The sequence below is a fragment of the Meriones unguiculatus genome, chromosome 10, assembly GCF_030254825.1.
Source record: "Meriones unguiculatus strain TT.TT164.6M chromosome 10, Bangor_MerUng_6.1, whole genome shotgun sequence".
Lineage (NCBI taxonomy): Eukaryota > Metazoa > Chordata > Mammalia > Rodentia > Muridae > Meriones > Meriones unguiculatus.
In genome coordinates, this window is record NC_083358.1 from 51314830 (window position 1) to 51336095 (window position 21266).

The window sequence follows — 21266 nt, forward strand, 5'->3', positions numbered from 1 at the left end:
GGTGACGTAGGCACGCACGAGCCAGCGCGGGCTCCGGAGTGCGCATGTGTGCTGTGTGCACTCCCGGAAGTCGGCCATGGCGGCTCTCCGCGAAGCTGCCCTGCGGAAACTGCGGAGATTTTCCGAGCTGAGAGGTACCGCTGCGGAACTGAATATCGTGGGCCCGTGCACGGAGGGCGCCTTCAAGGACCCCGAGGCCGCTTCCTGTCCGCCGCCCCTTCCTGTCCTCCCTGCCCCGTACAGCCTGGCCTGCCTGCTCATCTGTGGCTCTCTGCGTGCCTCAGCTTACCTGTCAGGGAGAAGCAATAAGAGTTACCAAGTGGCTGTGAAGGCTGTGTGAAGAATGTAATTGATTCACCGCTTAGCTCGTTGGTGGAAGTCATTTGCTTAGCTTCCGAACGAGTTTTTACCTTGTTTCTTCCTTTTCCCCAGTCCCCTGCTTAACTCCTGTTTATTTCTATGTAAGCGCCAATATGAAGGCAATCATGGCTTTAACATTCTAAATGTAACTTTTGCCTTTAAAGGAAAAACAGATGAGTGCTTCCATTTCTATGAGGAGCTGTCTGATAAAAATGGTATTGGTGACTGCCTAAAATGTAGGGGTTTATATTTGAATATCAGAATGTTTGGAATTATTAAATCATAGCTAACTTCCCCCACTTTTCTTTCCCTCCCTTCTGCACCCTCCACCCTTTAAAACCCTATTAATATTTTTGTTGATTAAAAAAAATAGAGGGTCCCACTGTTTACTAAAATTTCAGTTTTTCATTTAATGAGTTCATCTGGGAGTTTGATCCTGAGTTTTCTGCAGTATTCTGATTGCTTGTGCAACTTTAGTTTGGTCATCATAAGTTAATAACTGTAGTAAGAGTTAGGCCTGGGCTGTAAAACTATTGTCAACTACTTGGGAGGCTGAGGCAGCAGGATCAAAGTTCAAGGCCTACCTGGATTACAGGATGAACTCAGGGCCAGTCTGCTAAATAGTAAGACAGTGAGGGGGTGGGGAATGGGGTTGGGGATATGAGTTCAGGGCCAGCTTGTCAAATAGTAAGACAATAGATAGATAGATAGATAGATAGATAGATAGATAGATAGATAGATAGATAGAGTGATCTGTGATTAGTTCCCATTACCATAAGGAAATTTAAAAAGAAAAGTTAATAAGCAACAATAACAAAAGGCCATATTTCTAAACAGAAACACAGAAGGAGTGGATCCTCAAGTTGATGTTTCTCGGCTGGGGAACATTAAGGGCACTGATTAAGGAAACTTGATTTTGAGTGCTAGTGCTCCTTTATTTTGTATCCTCTTCTATTTTATGTTTTTTTTTTAATTTGGTATTTTTAAATTAATTACAGTTTATTCACTTTACATCCCAGCTGTAATCCTCTCTCATTCCCTCCCAACCCCATTCTCCCTCATCTCCTTCCATGCCCCTCCCCATGTCCACTGATAGGGAAGGTCCTCCTACCCTTCCATCTGGCCCTAGCTTATCAGGTCCCATCAGACTACCTGCATTGTCTTCCTCTGTGGCCTGGTAAGGCTGCTCCCCCTCTCAGGGGGAGGCGAACAAAGAGCCACCCACTAAGTTCATGTCAGAGACAGTCCCTGTTCCACTTACCAGGGAACCCACTTGGAGACTGAGCTGCCATGGGCTACATTTGTGCAGGGATTCTAGGTTATTTCCATGAATGGTCCTTAGTTGGAGTATCAATCTTAGAAAAGACCCCTCAGCCCAGTTTGCTGGTTCAGTTGCTTTGCTTGTGGAACTCCTGTCCCCTCCAGGTCTTTCTTTCTCCCCTTTCTTTCAGAAGTTTGCACTATGCCTGTAGTTTGGCTCTGTGTCTCAGCATCTACTTTGAGACCCTGCTGGGTAGAGTCTTTCAGTGGCCCTCTGTGGTAGGCACCTGTCCTGTTCCCTGTTTTCTCCCTATTCCGATGTCTAGCCCATTTGCCTTTCTGAGTGAGGATTGATCAACTTGCCCAGGGTCCTCCTTGCTTAGCTTCTTTATGTGTACAGATTTTAATATGTTTATCCTAAATTATATACCTAATATCCACTTATAAGTGACTATATACCATGTGTATCTTTCTGCTTCTGGGATATGTCACTCCGAATGATCTTTTCTAGCTCCCACTATTTGCCTGCAAATGTCATGATTTCCCTGTTTTTAATTGTTGAGTAGTATTCCATTGTGTAAATGTACCATAATTTCTGTATCCATTCCTCAGTTGAGGGGCATCTGGGTTGTTTCCAGGTTCTGGCTATTACAAATAAAGCTGCTATGAACATGGTTGAGCATATGTCCTCTTTGTACACTTGAACATATTTTGGATATATGCCTAGCAGTGGGATAGCTGGATCTCGAGGAAGCGCTATTCCTAATTGTCTGAGAAAGCGCCAGATTGATTTCCAGAGTGGTTGTATAAGCTTACATCCCCACCAGCAGTGGAGAAGGGTTCCCCTTTCTCCACATCCTCTCCAGCATGTGTTGTCACTTGAGTTTTGGATCTTAGCCATTCTGATGGGTGTAAGGTGAAATCTCAAGATCGTTTTGATTTGCATTCCCCTGATTAATAAGGACATTGAGCATTTTTTAAGTGTTTCTCTGCCATTCAGTATTCCTCTGTTGAGAATTCTCTGTTTTATTGTGTACCCCATTTTTTTAATTGGATTACTTGATTTGTTGCTGTTTAACTTCTTAATTTCTTTATATATTCTGGATATTGCCCTCTGTCAGACACAGTGTTGGTGAAGATCCTTTCCCAGTCTGTAGGCTGTCGTTTTGTTCTGGCAACAGTATCTTTTGCTTTACAGAGGCTTTTCAGTTTCATGAGGTCCCATTTATTGATTGTTGCTCTTAGAGCATATGCTGTTGGTGTTCTGTTCAGGAAGTTGTCACCTGTGCCAATGAGTTCTAGGCTCTCCCCCACTTTTTCTTCTAACCGATTTAGTGTGTCTGGCTTTATGTTGAGGTCTTTGATCCACTTGGACTTTAGTTTTGTGCAGGGTAATGAATATGTATCTATTTTCATTTTTTTGCATGTAGACATCCAGTTGGACCAGCACCATTTGTTGAAGATGCTGTATTTTTTCCATTGAATGGTTTTGGCTTCTTTGTCAAAAATCAAGAATTCCTAAGTGTGTGGGTTTATTTCTGGGTCTTCCATCCAATTCCATTGATCCACCATTCTGTTTCTATGCCAGTACCATGCAGTTTTTATTACTGTTGTTTTATTACTAGTACAGCTTGAGATCAGGGATAGAGATACCTCCAGATGATTTGTTGTACAGGATTGTTTTGGCATTTCTTGGATCTTTTGTTTTTCCATATGAAGTTGACAATTGTTTTTCAAGGCCTGTAAAGAATGGTGTTGATTTTCTGATGGGAATTTCATTGAATCTGTAGATTGCTTTTGGCAGGATGGCCATTTTCACTACGTTAATCCTACCCTTCCCTGCGCATGGGAGGTCTTTCCATCTTCTGATATCTTCTTCAATTTCTTTCTTCAGAGACTTGAAGTTTTTTTTTCAAACATGCCTTTCACTGGCTTGGTTAAATTCAGACCAAAGTACTTTATGTTATTACTGGCTATTGTGAAGGGTGTAGTATCCCTAATTTCTTTCTCACCCCTTTTTTCTTTCATATACAGGAAGGCTACTGATTTTTTTTTTTTTTTTGTAGTTAATTTTGTATCCAGCCACTTTGCTAAAGGTGCTTATCAGCTGAAGAAGTTCTCTGGTTAATTTTTTGGGGTTACTCATGTATATTATCATATCATCTGCAAGTAGTGATACTTTGACTTCTTCCTTTGTGATTTGTATCCCCATGATATCCTTAGTTGTCTTATTGCTCTAGTTAGGACTTCAGGTACTATGTTGAAGAGATATAGAGAGAGTGTGCAGCATGCTTTGTCCCTGATTTCAGTGGGATTGATTTAAGTTTCTCTCCATTTAGTTTGATGTTGGCTTTAGGCTTGCTGTATATTGTCTTTACTATGTTTAATTATGTGACTTGTGTCCCTGATCTCTCCAAGACTTCAAACATGAATGGATGTTGGATTGTGTCAAATGCTTTTTCGCCATCTAAGGAGATAATCATGTGGTTTTTCTCCTTCAGTTTGTTTATATGGTAGATTACATTGATGGATTTCTGAATATTGAACCACCCCTGCATGCATGGGATGAAGCCTACTATGGGATGGTGGATGATTTCTTTTATGTGTTCTTGGATTCAGTTTGTAAGTATTTTATTGAGTATGAGAGATAGTCTGAAGTTCTCTTTTTTTGTGGGGGGGTCTTTGGTTTAGGTATCAAGGTGACTGTGGCTTCATAGAATGAGTTTGGTAATGTTCCTCTCTGTTTCTATTTTGTGGAATACTTTTGAGAGGACTGGAATTAGCTCTTCTTTGAAGGTCTGGTAGAATTCTGCACTGAAACCGTCTGGCCCTGGGCTTTTTTTGAAGGGAGACTTTTGATGACTGCTTCTATTTCTTTGGGGGATATAGGACTATTCAATATATTTACCTGATCTTGATTTAATTTTGGTAAATGGAATCTTATGTAAATTGTCCATTTAGATTTTCATATTTTGTGGCATATAGGCTTTTGTAGTAAGACCTAATGATTTTTTGGATTTCCTCAGTGTCTGTTCTTATATCCCCCTTTTCATTTCTGATTTTGCTGATTTGGATAGTTTCTTTCTGTCTTTTAGGTTAATTTGCCTAAGGGTTTGTCTGTCTTGTTGATTTTCTCAATGAACCAGCTCTTGGTCTCATTGATTCTTTGTATTGTTTTCTTTGTTTGTAAATCATTGATTGCAGCTCTGAGTTTATTTCCAATCATGTACTCCTCTTGGGTGTGTCGTCGTCGCCTTCTTCTTCTTCTTCTTATTATTATTATTATTATTATTATTATTATTATTATTATTATTATTATTTCCCTACGACTTTTAGGTGTGCCTTTAAGTTGCTTGTATGAGATGCCTCCAATTACTTTCTGGAGACAGTTAGTGCTATGAACATTCCTCTCAGCACTGCTTCACTGTGTCCCATAAGTTTGGGTAAGTTGTATCTTCATTTTCATTGACTTATAGAAGTCTCTAATTTCTTTTTTCATTTCTTCCCTGACCAAGCTGTCATTGAGAAGAGAGGTGTTTAGCTTCCATGTCTATGTAGGCTTTTTCTTATTTCTGTTGTTGTTGAGGTCTAGTTTTAGGTCATGGATGTCTGATAGGATACGAAAGATTATTTCCAATCTTCTTATATCTGTTGATGCATTATTTGTGCCTGACTATATGGTCTATTTTTGAGAAGGTTCCATGAAGTGCTGAAAAGAAGATATGTTCTTTTGAATTTGGGTGAAAAGTTCTGTAGACATCAGTTAGGTCCACTTGATTAGGACCTCTGTAAGTGTCATTATTTACCTATTTAACTTCTCTCCAGATAATCTGTCCCTTGATGAGGGTGGAATGTTGAAGTCTTCCACTATTAAGGTATTGGGATCAATGTGTGCTTTAAGGTTTAATAATGTTTCATTTACAAATGTAAGTGCTCTTGTATTTGAGTCATAGATGTTTAGCATTGTGATGTTCTCCTGGTGGATTTTTTCCTTTGATGAGAATGAAGTGCCCCTCCTTATCTTTTTTGATGAATTTTGGTTGAAAGTCTATTTTATTAGTTATTAGGATAGTTACCCCAGCCTGTTTTCTGGGTCCATTTGGTGGAAAAATACTTTTCCAGCCTTTTACTCTGAGGTGGTGTTTATCTTTGTTGCAGAGGTGTGTTTCTTGGAGATAGCAGAATATTGGATCCTGTTTCCACAACCATTCTGTTAGTCTGTGTCTTTTTATTGGAAAGTTGAGTCCATTGATGTTGATAGCTCATAGTGACCAATGAATGTTAGTTTCTTTTATTGTGGAGTTGGTGGTGTCACTGTGTTTCTATGCTTGTTTTCTTTTAATTTTTTGTTGTGAAGTTATCTATATGCTGTGTTTTCTTGAGTGTAGTTATTATATTATCTTCTTATGTAGGAAGGTAGGAATGATTATCCTGTTGTCCTCCCCTCTTTTGAAATTGGCAAACTTGTAATAGAGAATTCCTATGGTAGTAAAAAAAATGTCTTCCTTTTTTCCAATAGGGAAACCTGTGGCAGCTGGAGAATTCTGGGACATAGTTGCCATAACAGCAGCAGATGAAGAGCAGGCTCTGGCTTACAAGCAGCAGTTGTCAGAGAAGCTGAAGAGAAAGGAATTACCCCTTGGAGTTCAATATCACGTTTTCGCTGATCCTGCTGGAACCAAAATTGGTATACATTTCATGGGGATGTTTATAACAGATTCTGAGTAAAAATAATAATTGAAAGATAAGTTTTCTGTGCTCGGAGTTTATAAACTGTTCATCTTCACATGTGGCCTTTAAAAACTTTAAAATCTGAAAATTAATAAGATGGAAGTTCAAATAATGGTTCTGAACCACTGTGACTTGCAAGGAAAGCCTTCAGGAAAATTATTTAAAAGAACTTTTTTTCTTTCAATGCAATTTACACTAGATCTCATTAAACATTGTCTTGGGGTCTTTGCCAACCCAGCAGTTTCCTGAAGTAGTTACATAAAGAAAACAAATCAGGAAACTTATGTATGTACTTGTCCTCTTAGAACCAAAATACAGGATACAAACAAGCTAGGTCCAGTCACATAAAGTTCTTAGACCCTTGTTCAATTCAACTGTGTTATCATTGCAAATAAAAACATTTTATCTTACCATTGATTCCTTAAGGAGAGAATTGCAAATAATTTCCTCTACTTTTTATTGAAACACAATATTCCTCTATTATTTACTTCTTTATTTGCTATGTTTAGCTTGTAAATAGTATGATCTTTATAGAAATGCATCCCTAAAGTTGTGGTGTGATAAGAAGAGCTGAAGTCTCTTCATGGCAGGAAGAAGGTACATGCACATGGCATTGACTTCATTCCAATCACCCACTGTTGGTTTGATCTGCACCAGAGCAAGGCCAGCTCAAGGAAAAATGGATTTACAGTGTGGTAGTAATGTTTAAAATATTTTGTACAAACCAGGTTTTTACATATATAAAAAAATCTAGTGTGTTGGGATATGTTATATGGAAGAAGTCATTAAGCAAGTTTTATGCTTGACAACTGCATATGAATTCACAGTCTCCAGTCACAGACTGTGTCAATTACCACTTCTTTCATTACTGTTCTTTAGAGATTGTTAGCTGCTACTTGCTGTGTTTCTTGATTATCTATTTGCTTGCTTATTTACCATGACTAATCTGTTCTTCTCCTGATACCTTTTCAATCTATCGACATTATATTGACAAAATTCATATCTTCAAAATTATGACATTAAATATATCATCATAACAGAATTATACTTTTCTGTGAAGCAAATTATGCTTTTGAATTGTTTTTAAGGAAATGGAGGATCAACACTTTGTTCCCTTCAGTGTCTAGAAAGACTCTATGGAGATCAATGGAATTCCTTCCTGGTCCTGTTAATTCACTCTGGTAACTATTTATTCATTTTCATTTGTGCTGGAGTTTTCTACCTTTGATCCCTTAGAGACTTTATCTCGCTGTCAAATGATTTCCCCCATCTTATTTTGTCTTAAATTCACTGATGGTATTTTACTTGGGGAACAAATGTTCATAGTTTTTTTTTTCTTTTCTTTTCTTATGTTAAGTATAGTAAGATTTTTACAAAATTTATTCTTAACATTGTAGATTATATACAGCAACAATGTTAATGGATATTTTATCATTTCATTCTTGGTAAATAGAAAATTACTTTTTACAAAATTTGTGAAAATGTGAACATTTCTCAGGGGTCTTGGGATTTTTGTTGTGGAAGGAAATTGATGATGATGGTGATAATTACATTTTGTCAAAACCTCTGCCTTGCATTTTTCATATTATTCTATAATACCTAAGTGTTTTAGAAACAAAAGAAAAAACAACAAAATAGTTAACAAGTTTAAATATATACATTTAAATTTATATTTTTTCATATATATATATATATATGAAAGCATGAGGATTTCAAATGAGAAAAGTCAGGACATTGTCAGAATAGTGGGTAGGTTTTTAAACTCATTACACAGAATTATATGAAGTTTTTGGTTGCATAGAAACTTGTGTTGTTTGTGTCTGTATTCTAGTGTGCTGGAGAAAATTTTGCCAGGGCTAAGTATTGGCCTGGGATATATAATTTAGAATAGTCATATTCATAGTGTCAAAGATGCTTTTTAATTCTGAGTTGCATCACAGTAAGATGACTATTTATACAGCTGACATCAACATAGGACATCCAAGTCCTGGTTTCAAGAAAAATTTAAAATGTAGAACAGTTCACTGTCTTATAGAATAAAGGTCTTTATTATGAATTTGTGAAATTAATTGGATATTAGAAAAATAAATAGAAATATACTGGGCCCTCTGAATTCTGGTATTCTCTCCATCTCTGCAGACTCAGGCAACCATGGACAGAAAGTATTTCAGGGGAAGTAAAACTATGTCTATACCAAATATGTGTACTTTTTCATAATTTCTAGAATATCACTATATAACCACTGTTTATGTCAATATAGATGGTATAAATATATTATCCAGGAAGATAATGTGGGACACATGCAAATATGCCATTTCAGGGCAGAGAGGCCAGTGTCCTCAGAGTTTGGTGTCTGCTCTGGGTTATGAATTAGTCTCTACAGGTGTGAAGATTGGCTGTGGATAATTCTGTTAGTATAAATTTTACTGTAGTCTGGTCTTTGGAAAAGGGAAAGAATTAAAATTGTCTTAGCTCTTGTTCTTGAATAGTGTGCTATGTACAAAGCAGTCTACACAATGGTCTCATGAAAGCACAGAGGACATAGCAAATCATCAGGTGAAGGCTAGAGCCTGCTGAGGCACCAGTGAGCTCACGTGTAGGACTCCTTCCCAGCCCACGAGTCTGCATTGCATTGCACTCCTTCCCAGTACATAAATCTGCATTGCACTACACACCTTTCTTTACATGCAAAGAATTCAAAACATTTCCTGTGTGTAAGAGAACATGTTTTAGGAGTCAGGACATAATGATGTTCATCTTGGAGGGTAAAAACCAATTTAAGTGAAAAAGTGCTATAATTTAAAAAAAAAAAAGTACTTAAGTCAATTTGCCTTTGCTTTCTTTGAGTGTGTTTCATAAATTGAAGACAATGCATCATGAAATGGATATTTAACAGAGAGGTACATTTTGAAACTGTTAAACTGCATTAGTCTTTCACACTCTAGTACATCTCTAGCGTATGACTTTAACTATGGTTGGAATGCATTTGTTAGCAATGTGCATGGAAGATCAAGTTTAAATGTGGTCCTTGTTAGTTATGCAGTTGGTTCTGAACACTTGCTAGCCATGTTCTGTGTGTTTGTGGATTACATCCTGACCTGGAGTGCTTAAAATTGTATTACATCACATTGCAGTAAAAGAAGCACTCTTGGATGTTTTTTAAAGTCTAAACTTTGTAATTCTATGCTGAATTTTTATTAGATAGTATTAAATACCATCAGAGGAATGTTACACTGTAAGTGGTACCATCAGATTTTGAAAATCTCTTAAAGAACATCTCTTAAATACTTTGCAAATTTTTATAGGTGGCTACAGTCAACGCCTTCCCAATGCAAGTACTTTAGGAAAAATCTTCACAGCGTTCCCACTTGGTGAGCCCATTTATCAGATGTTGGAGTTAAAGCTAGCCATGTACATGGATTTCCCCTCACACATGAGGCCTGGAGTTTTGGTCACCTGTGCAGATGATATTGAAGTATACAGTGTTGGGGACTCTGAGTACATTGCATTTGACCAGCCTGGCTTTACTGCCTTAGCCCATCCTTCTAGCCTGGCTGTAGGCACCACACATGGAGTATTTGTCTTGGACTCTACTGGTTACTCACAGCATGGTGACCTTGAGTACAGGCAATGTCATCGTTTCCTCCATAAGCCCAGCGTTGAAAACATGCATCGCTTTAACGCTGTGCATAGGCAAGGAAGCTTTGGTCAGCAGGATTTGGCTAGGGGTGACACTGCCTGTCTGCCATTGCACACTGAGTATGTCTACACAGATAGCCTGTTTTACATGGATCATAAGTCAGCCAAAATGCTTCTTGAATTTTTTGAAAGTGTAGGCCCACTGAACTGTGAAATAGATGCCTATGGTGACTTTCTGCAGGCACTGGGGCCAGGAGCCACTGCAGAGTACACTGAGAACATGTCACATGTCACTGAAGAAGAGTCTCAGTTGGTAGACATGAGGCGGAAAATATTCCACCTCCTTAAAGGAACACCACTGAATGTCATTGTCCTTAATAACTCCAGGTTTTATCACATTGGAACAACAGAAGAGTACCTGCTTCATTTCACTTCGGATAGTACGTTAAAGTCAGAGCTGGGCTTACAGTCCATAGCCTTCAGTGTCTTTCCAAATGTCCCAGGATGCCGTAGTGAAAGGTCCTGTGTCATCCATAGCATACTGGATTCAGGGTGCTGTGTGGCCCCTGGTACAGTTGTAGAGTACTGCAGACTGGGGCCTGAGACATCCATTGGGGAAAACTGCATTATTAGCAGTTGTGTCATAGCAAAAGCTGTTCTGCCAGCATATTCTTTTGTTTGCTCTTTAAGTGTAAAGATAAATGGGCACTTAGAATATTCAACCATGGTGTTTGGCACACAAGACAATTTGAAAAACAGTGTTAAAACCCTGACAGATATAAAGGCACTTCGGTTCTTTGGAGTCTGTTTTCTGTCTTGTTTGGACATTTGGAACCTTAAGGCCACTGAGGAACTGTTCTCAGGAAATAAGGCCCACCTGAGCCTGTGGACTGCTCGCATCTTCCCTGTCTGCCCGTCTCTGCGCGAGTCAGTCACAGCATCCCTTGGGATGTTGAGCGCTTTAAGGAGCCGTTCACCATTCAGCCTGAGCAACTTTAAGCTGCTCTCCATCCAGGAAATGCTTGTCTACAAAGATGTACAAGACATGCTAGCTTATAGGGAGAAAATTTTTCTAGACATTAGTTCAAATAAAAAACAATCCGTATTGGAGAAATCTTAAAAGCAATGCATTTTGCCTGTGAACAAGATTGCAAATGCAGGCATTTTCTTTTTTTTTTTTTTTTTTTTTTTTTTTTTGACACCTGATTTTTTTTTTTTTTTTGCTTGTTTCAGTAATTCAATATAATAAATACTGCATGTATAGAACTGGTATAGCATGGTAATGAGAAAGGTACAGGTGAACACTTCTTCAGGAAGAACAGTTCAGGATTGAATTCAGAAAAGTGATACTGTGTTAGAAGTTTGTACTATCTGAATTTTGTTTCTTGGTAACGATAATTTGTGGGGTACTGTTTCATTCACAAAGTAAATGCTGCCTGTGTGGAGTATGATTTTCTAAACACACCTTTAGTTTTCTACCTTATTTTGGAATTTGGTCCAACAAAGTTGTGCTACTAATGACTGGATTACTTTATTTGTCACAGTGAGACAATACCTAGCACAACATCATTACACATATTTGAAAGAAACATGTTATTTTTTTTAGATTTTGTTCTATTTTGATTGTCTGTACGTGTGTTACCATCATGTCTGTATGTGCACCACATGCTTGTAGTGCCCATGAGAGGCTAGGACAGCTATTTCCAACCTGTGGCTCACAACCCCCTTTGGGGTCAAAACATCCTTTTACAGAGGACACCATCAGAAAACATAAATATTTACATAATGATTTGTAATAATAGCCAAATTGCATCTATGAAGTAGCAACAAAAATTATGGCTAGGGGTCATCCCATCATGAGGAATTTTATTAGAGGGTAGGAGCATTAGAAAGGTTGAGAACCTCTGGGCCAGAAGAAGGCATTGGGTCTCTTGGAACTAGAGTTATAGGTGGCTATGACCTCTATGTTGGTTCTTTGAGTCAAACCTTGGTCCTCTGAAAGTGCTATAAAATGATGTTTGTGCCTCACAGATCTTGCCAGAATGAGATAAGAAGCATGTGTGTATTATTTTATTCTTATACACTTTAACATGTTGCCATATTTTATAAACTATGCCACTCTATTAAGCTGAAAATACATACACACCGAAATCATTTGTCTCCTCAGTGATAGGAACAGTTTAGAACCAAAGCTCTCTTCACCATGGACATTAGTCCTCTCTCAAGTAATCCTGCAACAAGCCTCTTGCCTTGCCAACGAGCATTTTGCTTTACATCACTTTGTGTCCACAGTGGGAGTGATAACAACAAACAGTTGGCCCAAAGAAAGGAAGTTAGAATAGGAAATCTGAGAGAATACTCAGATCATACTCAACTTCAAGGAAATGAAACGTGACTGCATTTCCAGGTTTTGTGCACCTAGTTTGAAATAAGCACATTTGTGAAATGTCTTTAGATTGAAGTTTAATAGAGGCAAGACTTGTGTTTAAATTACCTTAAGTAAACTGGAATAACTGCTGTGACAATTTATTTATGTATATATTTTCATAAAAATCTGTCAAAACCCCTCTACTATCTTAACAGATATATAAATATGTATTTGTCTTTTTGAGGTTTCCAGGGATAAAGTGTGATACTGTTTGACAATTTTAGATTTACTTACAGAAATTTCAATGGATGTTGAATGTTATTAAATATTTAAGACTAATTTTACTTCAAATCCTGTCAAGGATCAGAATTACAATTTCATGTTCTAAGAAAAAAAAAGCATCATTATTAATAAAGAGTAGCATCACTTCCTTGGTTATTTGAATTTCTTGTATTTATTACATCTCTCTTATAGGTACACTAAGACATGATTTTGTCATATCAGCGTATGTACATAAAGGAACAAATAACATGTAATATACAGATATACTCAAAAACATTGTACATTTTAGAGGAAAGGTCTTACTCTTCTGAAGCACTCAGAAATCAACTCATATTTATTAACAAACAGCTATCCCTCAAGCTCTAGCCACTGTGACTTCAGGTATTGGCAAGGCTATGGTTAAACTTTTCTATACCTTAAGAATTTCATACATGAATACAGTGAATATGATCATGTCTGTCCTTCATCCCCTCAACAGTCCCATATACCACCAAAATGTGTCTCTCCCTCCCAACTTCATGTCTTTTTGTTTTCATAACCTACTAAGTCAAGTTAGTGCTTGCTATGTCTACATTGGTGTGTGGCCATCTGCTGGAACGCGGCAGTCAGTAGTCACATCCTCAAAAGACACAATGATTCCCCTTCCTCTAGAAACTGTCAACTCCAAATTAGTCCCTGAAAAGGAGTGGGCCCTGGAATTATCTGCTTCCACTGCTGGATTTTGTGTGCTTCTGGTTAGTTTTAATTTATCATTCTCCTGCCCAGAAAAGAAGTAAAGCATTTAAATCTTGAGGCAAAAATCTTTTAAAACACAGCTCTGTTGAAATCAACTGCTCGTTTTCATTTGCAGGTTGACAAATGCTGTGCATCTCAATGGAGTTTTACATGAGTGGTTTTCTGCCTATTGCTTGTAGCCTTGGGGTTTGGGAAAGTAAATTATAGCCACAAATATGCTGTTTTTCAGATGGGTTTCAGAGTAATTGTAGTAAAACCTAAAATCTGGAAAACTACAAAAATATGATTATATTTTTAGGGTCTGAATGCAAATTCTAATACACTGGCCTTCTGACAAAGTCATAAATTAACGTACAGATTTCCTAATTACACATCTCTCCAATCAGCTTTATTAAAGTTTAAGAAGAAATTATAATTGGTTAGAGTTAGTTGAACTTCTAGTGAACTAAAATCTAATTCAGTGAGGAGCTGTTAGCAGAAGTGGCCCTGTAAGGAGGGAGAAAAAAACAGAGCTTTAATGACATTTTTCTCTCTTGTTTTAACTGGTGCCCAAACACATGTACACCACACCACACACACACACACACCACACACACACAATGTATGGCTGGGTTTTACAACAGAACTACTAACTTGTGAAGGCATGCAGGCTTCTTCATCCTAGATTACAACTGTGGTGTCATATGCTATGCACACCTGCAGACTTGAATTTGATCCTCTGAACCCACAGTGAAAGAAGAGAACTGATTTCCTGAAGTTATCCTCTGACCTTTACACACATGCTGGGGCACACACATACTTGCAAACACACACACACCGCAACAAAACCCAGCTGTGTCATTGCCTCAGGATGTATTCATTTCTGTATTTTGTCCACATTTTTGAATTTGGTCTATTAGTGAACATAGTGCATCTAATAACAAATTTTATATTTAGATAGGCCCTTGTTTACACCACTTCCCACCCTCTCTCCCTGGAAAATGACAACAGACCTCTTCATTTAGATATCTCTCTTTATAATACTAAAGAAGCCTTTCAATTTATGATACAACCATCTACAGAATCTTAAGCTTTACCCATGACATCCTTTCCTTCAGCCAGTTCACCCAGTTCTCTAGGGAATCTACTGTATGTTGAAATCACAATCAAAGTTCAGTCACATTTGCCTATTACTGAGCTATGATCATTACCAATCTAAACAGTCCTTTTATAAGTAATATAATCCCTTCTACACACTAATAATTAACTAATTGAATTTTACAGTTTTACATGAAGACAGTTATAAAGAGATAACAAAGGGAAATATTATAGAAGATTGGCATTGAGTTGTGTTGAACACTGAAAAGAAAAAGACATCAATTTTGTTGATTGGTCTGCCTTTAAATCCTGCTTTTCTCTGTTGAAGGATGAAAATGCATACTAGTCCTAGCGTCCTGTGGTTTTTTTTCATGTGCTCCTGTGCATGGTGATCAGGAATGTCTTTCCTTTGCTCATTGCCTTTCTCTTTGCAGACTATGCAACCATATGTCAGCTGGAACTTTGTTAGATACAGGAAACATTACCTTAGACTATGGTAAATTCCAGGGTTGTCCAGATTTCCCAATGTCTGAAATTCTTGGATCATGTATCATCATACACACCATGTTATCATACATTTTTTCTTTCTAATGAACTGGATCTTTAGGGACTTGGCAAGTGGTTGTATCACAGTTCTGTGGCTTTCCTGTCTATTGTTGAGTGAATAGGTCTGGAATTTTTTTCATACATGTTGTATCCCCCATTCTCTTAATAAAAAAAAATTTACACAATTTACATATTCTGCAAATTTCTTATAATAATTTGAGCTACAGATGAAAGTATAGTAGTAGAGAAAAGGCTATGTACCAGTGAGGCCAACTCAGAACTGATAAATCATTGTTCTTAGGAGTCCTTCACTATCTTCATTATCAAGAATATATTCACTGGCTCTTTTACTGTAATCCAAACTTTTCTTTTACAATTCCTGTTCTCTTGGCCAATATCCTTAACTAAGCATGAGCACATTCAATAATATCTCTCAGAACGTAAGTTATTCTGATACTAATAAATTGTCCAGTTCTGCACGCTCTCACTTTAGAGCATGTATTCCCAATCTGTGGATCACAACCCCTTTAGGACTGCATATCAGATATCCTGTATATCGTTACATTACAATTCATAACAGTAACAAAATTACAGCTAGAAAGAAGCAATGACATAATTTTATGGTTGAGGGTCACCACACACGGGGAACTGTATTAAAGAGTCACAGCAGTAGGGAGGCTGAGAATCACTGCTTTAGGCTGATCATCACACATCCAAGGAATTTTCGTTATCAATATCCCCCTTCCTTTGGTGCAGCTCCCAGCCCACAAATGACATGCTTAACCTAAAGAGTTGGGTGTACAATAGACTAGTGCAAAGACATGCTCCTGTGGTCATCATTTGACTGTTCCCATCAGTCTCTCAGACTTTCTATATAACTGGCTCTGCTTACTGCCGGAAGATAATCTCTTTGTCTACAGAAGGACGTTCCTTAAGCTGAATTGAATAGATCCTTTGAGTAGTAACACATGGCCTACTTTTAGACAATAAAAATATGATAGCCTATTTTCATCAACTGAGTTTGAGAGATTTTATCACCTACTACCCTGTGTAAGAAATTTCACAGACCTGCAGTGTCCGAAATGCCAAGTGTCACAGTATGACTTCAGAGAAGCTACAACTTCTGAGGCTAGTTCTTCAGGTACAGCACACTGCTCCTAAACTTATCTTCACGTTTGAAGTTTTATGAACATTTTGACTTTTCCAAATGCATCATAATTTAATAATAATATACTAGTGAATGTGGCAGTTTCTTTGTAATATTTTATTCTTATGATCAAGGATACCATTTCTCCCTCCTGGGCATTGCTCTTTGCCTATAATACTGGACTAGCCTCATGATTCCACAAGTCATTATTATTTTCCAATTAAATAATTTTTAAAAAACCTTTCTCAACTCTTTACTAGTTATTTTTGTGCTTCCCTTACACTAAAATCCCTGGAACAGATGGTCTGAACTCCCATTCACTCTCTGGCACTATTCAGGTGGTCATTGCTTAGTAGCTTGAATGAGAACATCTCCCATAGACTCATGTATTTGGACACTTGGTCCCCAGTTTTTAGTGTTGTTTTGGGAGTAAATGTGGCCTTGTTGGAGGAAGTAGTTGTTGGAGACTTTGAGGGATTAGAAACTGACAGCCCATAAGAGAAGTGGAGGTGGAACAACTCACAGCGGGAGCTTTGCTACATGACTGAAGCATACACGTCATGACCCATATGCCACATTGTCATAAGGGCACATGGGGAAGGGGCACATTGGACACGGGAGCTCTTTGTGGCCGAGACTGTCTGGATGGGGCTCACAGCTGAAGCTCATCTTCAAATAGCACTGCAGTAGCTAAGGTAAATCACTGCAGAAGGCTCTGGGTGTCATGTTGCAATGTCCACCACAACTTACAAGACACAGTGATATCTAAAGTTTTTTTTTTTTTCTAAAGCCTGTTCTGATAATGCAAGATGAACAGTGATGACTCACAATAATCATATAATACCCTCCAAATTGTAGTGGACTCAATCTGCAGTGAGAGAATAAATCATGCTTTAGTAAATGTGTCAATCACTGACTCAGAGAAGCAATATTTTATAATACTGTCACAAATCTACATGATAATCCCTAGTGCCAGCTTTCACTTTTGACTAGCTGAAAAAGCTAAAATATTCATAAATTCATATGAAGCCAGATGGCTTTCCACTGAATATGCATATGAATGATCTCTTTACATTATTTATTCAAAGAAGCACACAAAATATACCATCATCGTGGCACAGACTGCTGATAAGTTTGTTGAAGAAAGGAATCAAGGAATAACAGGTGTCTAATAACTATATTTTACGCTGAACCTTGATTTCACATGTATCTGTGAATTACAGTAAAATCGGTGTAGTTACTTGTATTAGTTCCTGAAATATTCAGAATATGAAATGTGTTTGAGAGAGATACAGTTTTAACTTTTCAATCAGAAATTTTTAATTTTATTTAAAATTTTCACAATTAAAGTTAAGTTATAGTCTTTAAATAACTTTCTTTTGTCTCTGAAGTTTCACATGTATGGTTTAGGTACCAAGGTGATTGTGGCTTCATAGAATGAGGTTGTAATGTTCCTCGGTTGCCTGCTCTTTGATCACATCCCCCTGGTGAGGTAGCCTTACTAGGCCACAGAGAAAAAGGATCCAGACAGTCCTGATGAGACCTGAGAGGCTAGGGTCAGATAGAAGGAGAGGAGGTCCTCCCCTCTTAGTGGAAAAGGGAGGGAGGGACATAGGAAGAAAAAGAGGAAGGGAGGTGGGACCAGGAGGAGATGAGGAAGGGGGCTACAGCTGGTATACAAAGTGAATAAATCATCATAATAATAAATAATAAACACTTAAAATTTTTTACATGTATACACTTAAAATAAAAGCTATTCTTAACAAGTTGGTGTTTTGAAGAATGTATTTTTTTTCTTTTCTAAGCCAAAATTACGCATGTAATTTGAAACAAACAAAAAATGTTATTTCCTCATTGGAGGCAGTTCCGTGAATGTATTCTGCTAAGGCAGAATGATCATTTCTTTCCTTTCTTAAACAGCTTGTTCTTCTGTGTGTGAACGCACATGTGTTTGGAAGCCAGACGATAACCTTAAGAACACCATACACCTTCTACAAGACAGTGTCTCACCCTTAACCTGAGGCTCACTGGTTAATGTCAGCCTGGCTGGCCAGCAAATTCCAAGGGGTTCTTGTTTCTCCATCTCCCCAGTACTGGGATTACAAGCAGGCTGCTACTTGAAGATTTTATATTGACTTCTGGGAATCAAACTCAGGTGTTCTGCAGTTTACACATATCACTGCCTGAGCCATCTCCAAGTCCCTGGATTTTCATATATAACTGCATGTCCCATTTCATGTCACATATACAACTGTCTTCTCTTTAAACCTCGTCAGTGACCACCATTGTGTCATAAATTTCTCAGGGTAGTTTTTGAAGCCAGAAGTCAGTGTTTCCTGGAGCTCCTCTTGCTCATGGTGTCAATTGTTTGTTCAACTTCATTGACCTTCTTTAACCATATTCCAGAAGCTCTGTAGGGCCCAACAGAAATGAACCAGATCACAGAGACTTTGTATTTGCTTCTAGAGGGAAACTGGAGAGACACCACTCCTTGGTAACAGCCTTAGACTAATTTAAAACTGATACTTTCTCACCCACTCAGTACTTCATACCTGAAGGAAAATCCATAATGATCCTAATTATACCAATACTTTCTCGAGTTCCTTGTGTTACTTTTTCTTTCTTTTTCTGTCTTCTGCACTAAGGCTGCCTACTCCATGGTAACTTTGGTTAGAATAAGGATAGCAGGCTAACATCTGAGTGATCTCTGCTTGAGATATATTCTTAGGTAGTTCAATTGACTATGTAAAGGTTCCGCTCTGAGAATCCACAAACCCAGAATTCTGTGTGCTCCCTGGTTTCTCAGAATGGAATCCCAAACATTACAAACCCTCACAGCAAAACCCTAGTCCATATTCCACACACATTCTCAATTTTGAGCTTTATATTGAAATGGCTTGGACTTGAAACCTGGTTATTTCAGTTTTCAGTCTTCTATGAACATGTTGAATTTTATAGTTTATATAGTGTTAAAGAAATCAATCCATTCTCCTTCATTTAAATATCAACTACCATTTTGTTGACTAGTCATTATGCTCCTTAGTGATTGAATATATATTCTATATATACATACATACATATATATATATATATATATATATATGAGAGGATTTAGGAAAAGAGATGGTGTTGCTGAATGATAGATTCATAGGAAGATTATTATCATGGAGTATAATGACCTAAAATATTACATTTATGATTACAATAAAGAAAAGGGTCAAGGTAAAGATATAGACCCTCCCCTGTCAGTCCAGGTAAAAATAAATGTAGGACAGATTAGACAGCCCATCTGCATGATGCCTGGTGGAGTAGGTATACATACTTTAAATCTTTTCCAGAGGAAGTCAAAGCTGCATATGAAGACAAAATTGTGTTCAATATGTAGGTTTTGGACTGGAATATTAATTTATACAACTCCTTCAAAAGCAAGGTCATATAAAATAGATAAATCAATAGACACTGCTATAAACTTTGATTTCAAAAAATAAAATATATTTCAAATAATAATTATGTGTCTGTCTTTGATAGACACAGGGCTGTTTCTTATCTTTCCTCATTATTCATGATAAGGAGGCAGAAAAACATCCCACCAATGTATAACTAGATGTATACAGTAAAATAAGGGGCATCATGAGCATAGTCTGCAAAGTACTACTCATTAGGGAAGGATATTTCATTCTCATGAAACTGACATATAAAAATATATGTCAGTTATATATTTTAAAATATAAAATATATAACTAGTTCTGATTAATATAAAAATAGGAAATATAAAAATAGTTCTGATTTTGTTTTTTGGATGGTAAGATGGTGTGAAGAGGGTATTTGGGTTACCATAAACTGTATATTGAGCTATGTAGGCCAGGCTAGAAAAACCTCACAAAGATGTAACAAACATCGAACAGAATCTTGAATATTTACTCTGACCTGAAAGTCAAATTGCAAAACTTTAATTTTTAAAGCTGTGTTTTGTATTCTCTTTGAAGTACAATGTCTAAGAAATGTTTTGTTTCAGTGTAAATATCACCTCTTGTCTTTACAAGAACTCAGAATGCATATGGAGCTCAAGATTTCCTATGCAGGTGAGCCCTTTGATACAGAAATGGAACTGCAGGGGCTATTGTTGTGTCCAGTTGTGTTTGCATAGTTAGCTTCTGTATGCACACATCTTCGGTCTCAGAAATAACATCTCAACAATCAAAGTATTACATAAATGTATATTTGATAGTACATCAAATATTAGCTAAATAATGAAATTGTCTTGAAAGTTTTTCAGTGAATGCAAATGAAATATATAATCCGTCTAGATAAGCAAAGGCTCAGCAGAGAAGTGTCCAAATTGGACAACAATCTAGCTCTGTCTTTATCAACTTTGTGAGTTCAGTACCATCCACATCAGGTTCAAAATCAAAGAAACAAACTGACTGCACCAGGTGATATGACCTGAGGTGGTCCCATCAAAGTTGCTAGGAGATATTTTTAAAAGTGAAAGAAAATAATCTTTCCAAGTGTGTAAAACCATGCTGTCCTCCAGCTACGCTGTCTATGAACGTGTAATGAAATTATTTAAAGCACATCTAAAAAGCATGTATAAGACCCCTTGTGGCCAAAATAGATATCTCATGAACAATATCCTTATTTCTAATAAAAATGTTCTCTCTTTTATGATAATGAGATGTTCCAAAGATAATCTCAACAGATTTAAGTAAGAAACTATGATGTCTCTGTTTAAACCACTCATTTTTCTCAATATACCATGAATTTACATGAAAATTACATGGTCTTCTCAGTCATCAAAAACTGGCTTCTGCCTTCCCCCCATCCTTTTATCGCCCATAGTGATGGTCTTTGCTTCTTTGCTCTTCTGGGCTGTCTTGGATTAATGTTTTTTTCTCTTAAAACTTATTATCTTTTATGCCCGTATTTCACACCATCGCTGCCACTTTATGTATAATTCCTCTGTCATTTGGTATTTATGACTTTGCCTAACTTAGCCTCATCAATTTTTGCTCTCAAGGAAAAATCCAAGATGAAATTTAAATTGCTTTGGTCCCATCAGTTTTGTTTAATTTGTTTTACTGTGTAGAGCAATAATGGAGATTTTAATGAACATCATCTTAA

At 37.3% G+C, this 21266-nt stretch overlaps 1 protein-coding gene across 2 annotated transcripts; it reads left to right on the plus strand.

Moving 5' to 3' along the window:
* Positions 1-15187, plus strand: Fpgt (fucose-1-phosphate guanylyltransferase). 2 transcript variants are annotated; one of them, XM_021627626.2, is made up of 4 exons: positions 1-134; positions 6140-6307; positions 7440-7532; positions 9657-15187. In XM_021627626.2, exons 1-4 carry the CDS (start codon positions 77-79, stop codon positions 11108-11110), a joined length of 1773 nt encoding a protein of 590 aa, XP_021483301.1. In that variant the 5' UTR covers positions 1-76; the 3' UTR covers positions 11111-15187. The 2 variants fall into 2 exon arrangements, with proteins under 2 accessions (XP_021483301.1, XP_060248427.1); XM_060392444.1 differs by lacking the exon at positions 1-134 and adding an exon at positions 4951-5063.
* The last annotated feature ends 6079 nt before the right edge of the window (positions 15188-21266 follow it).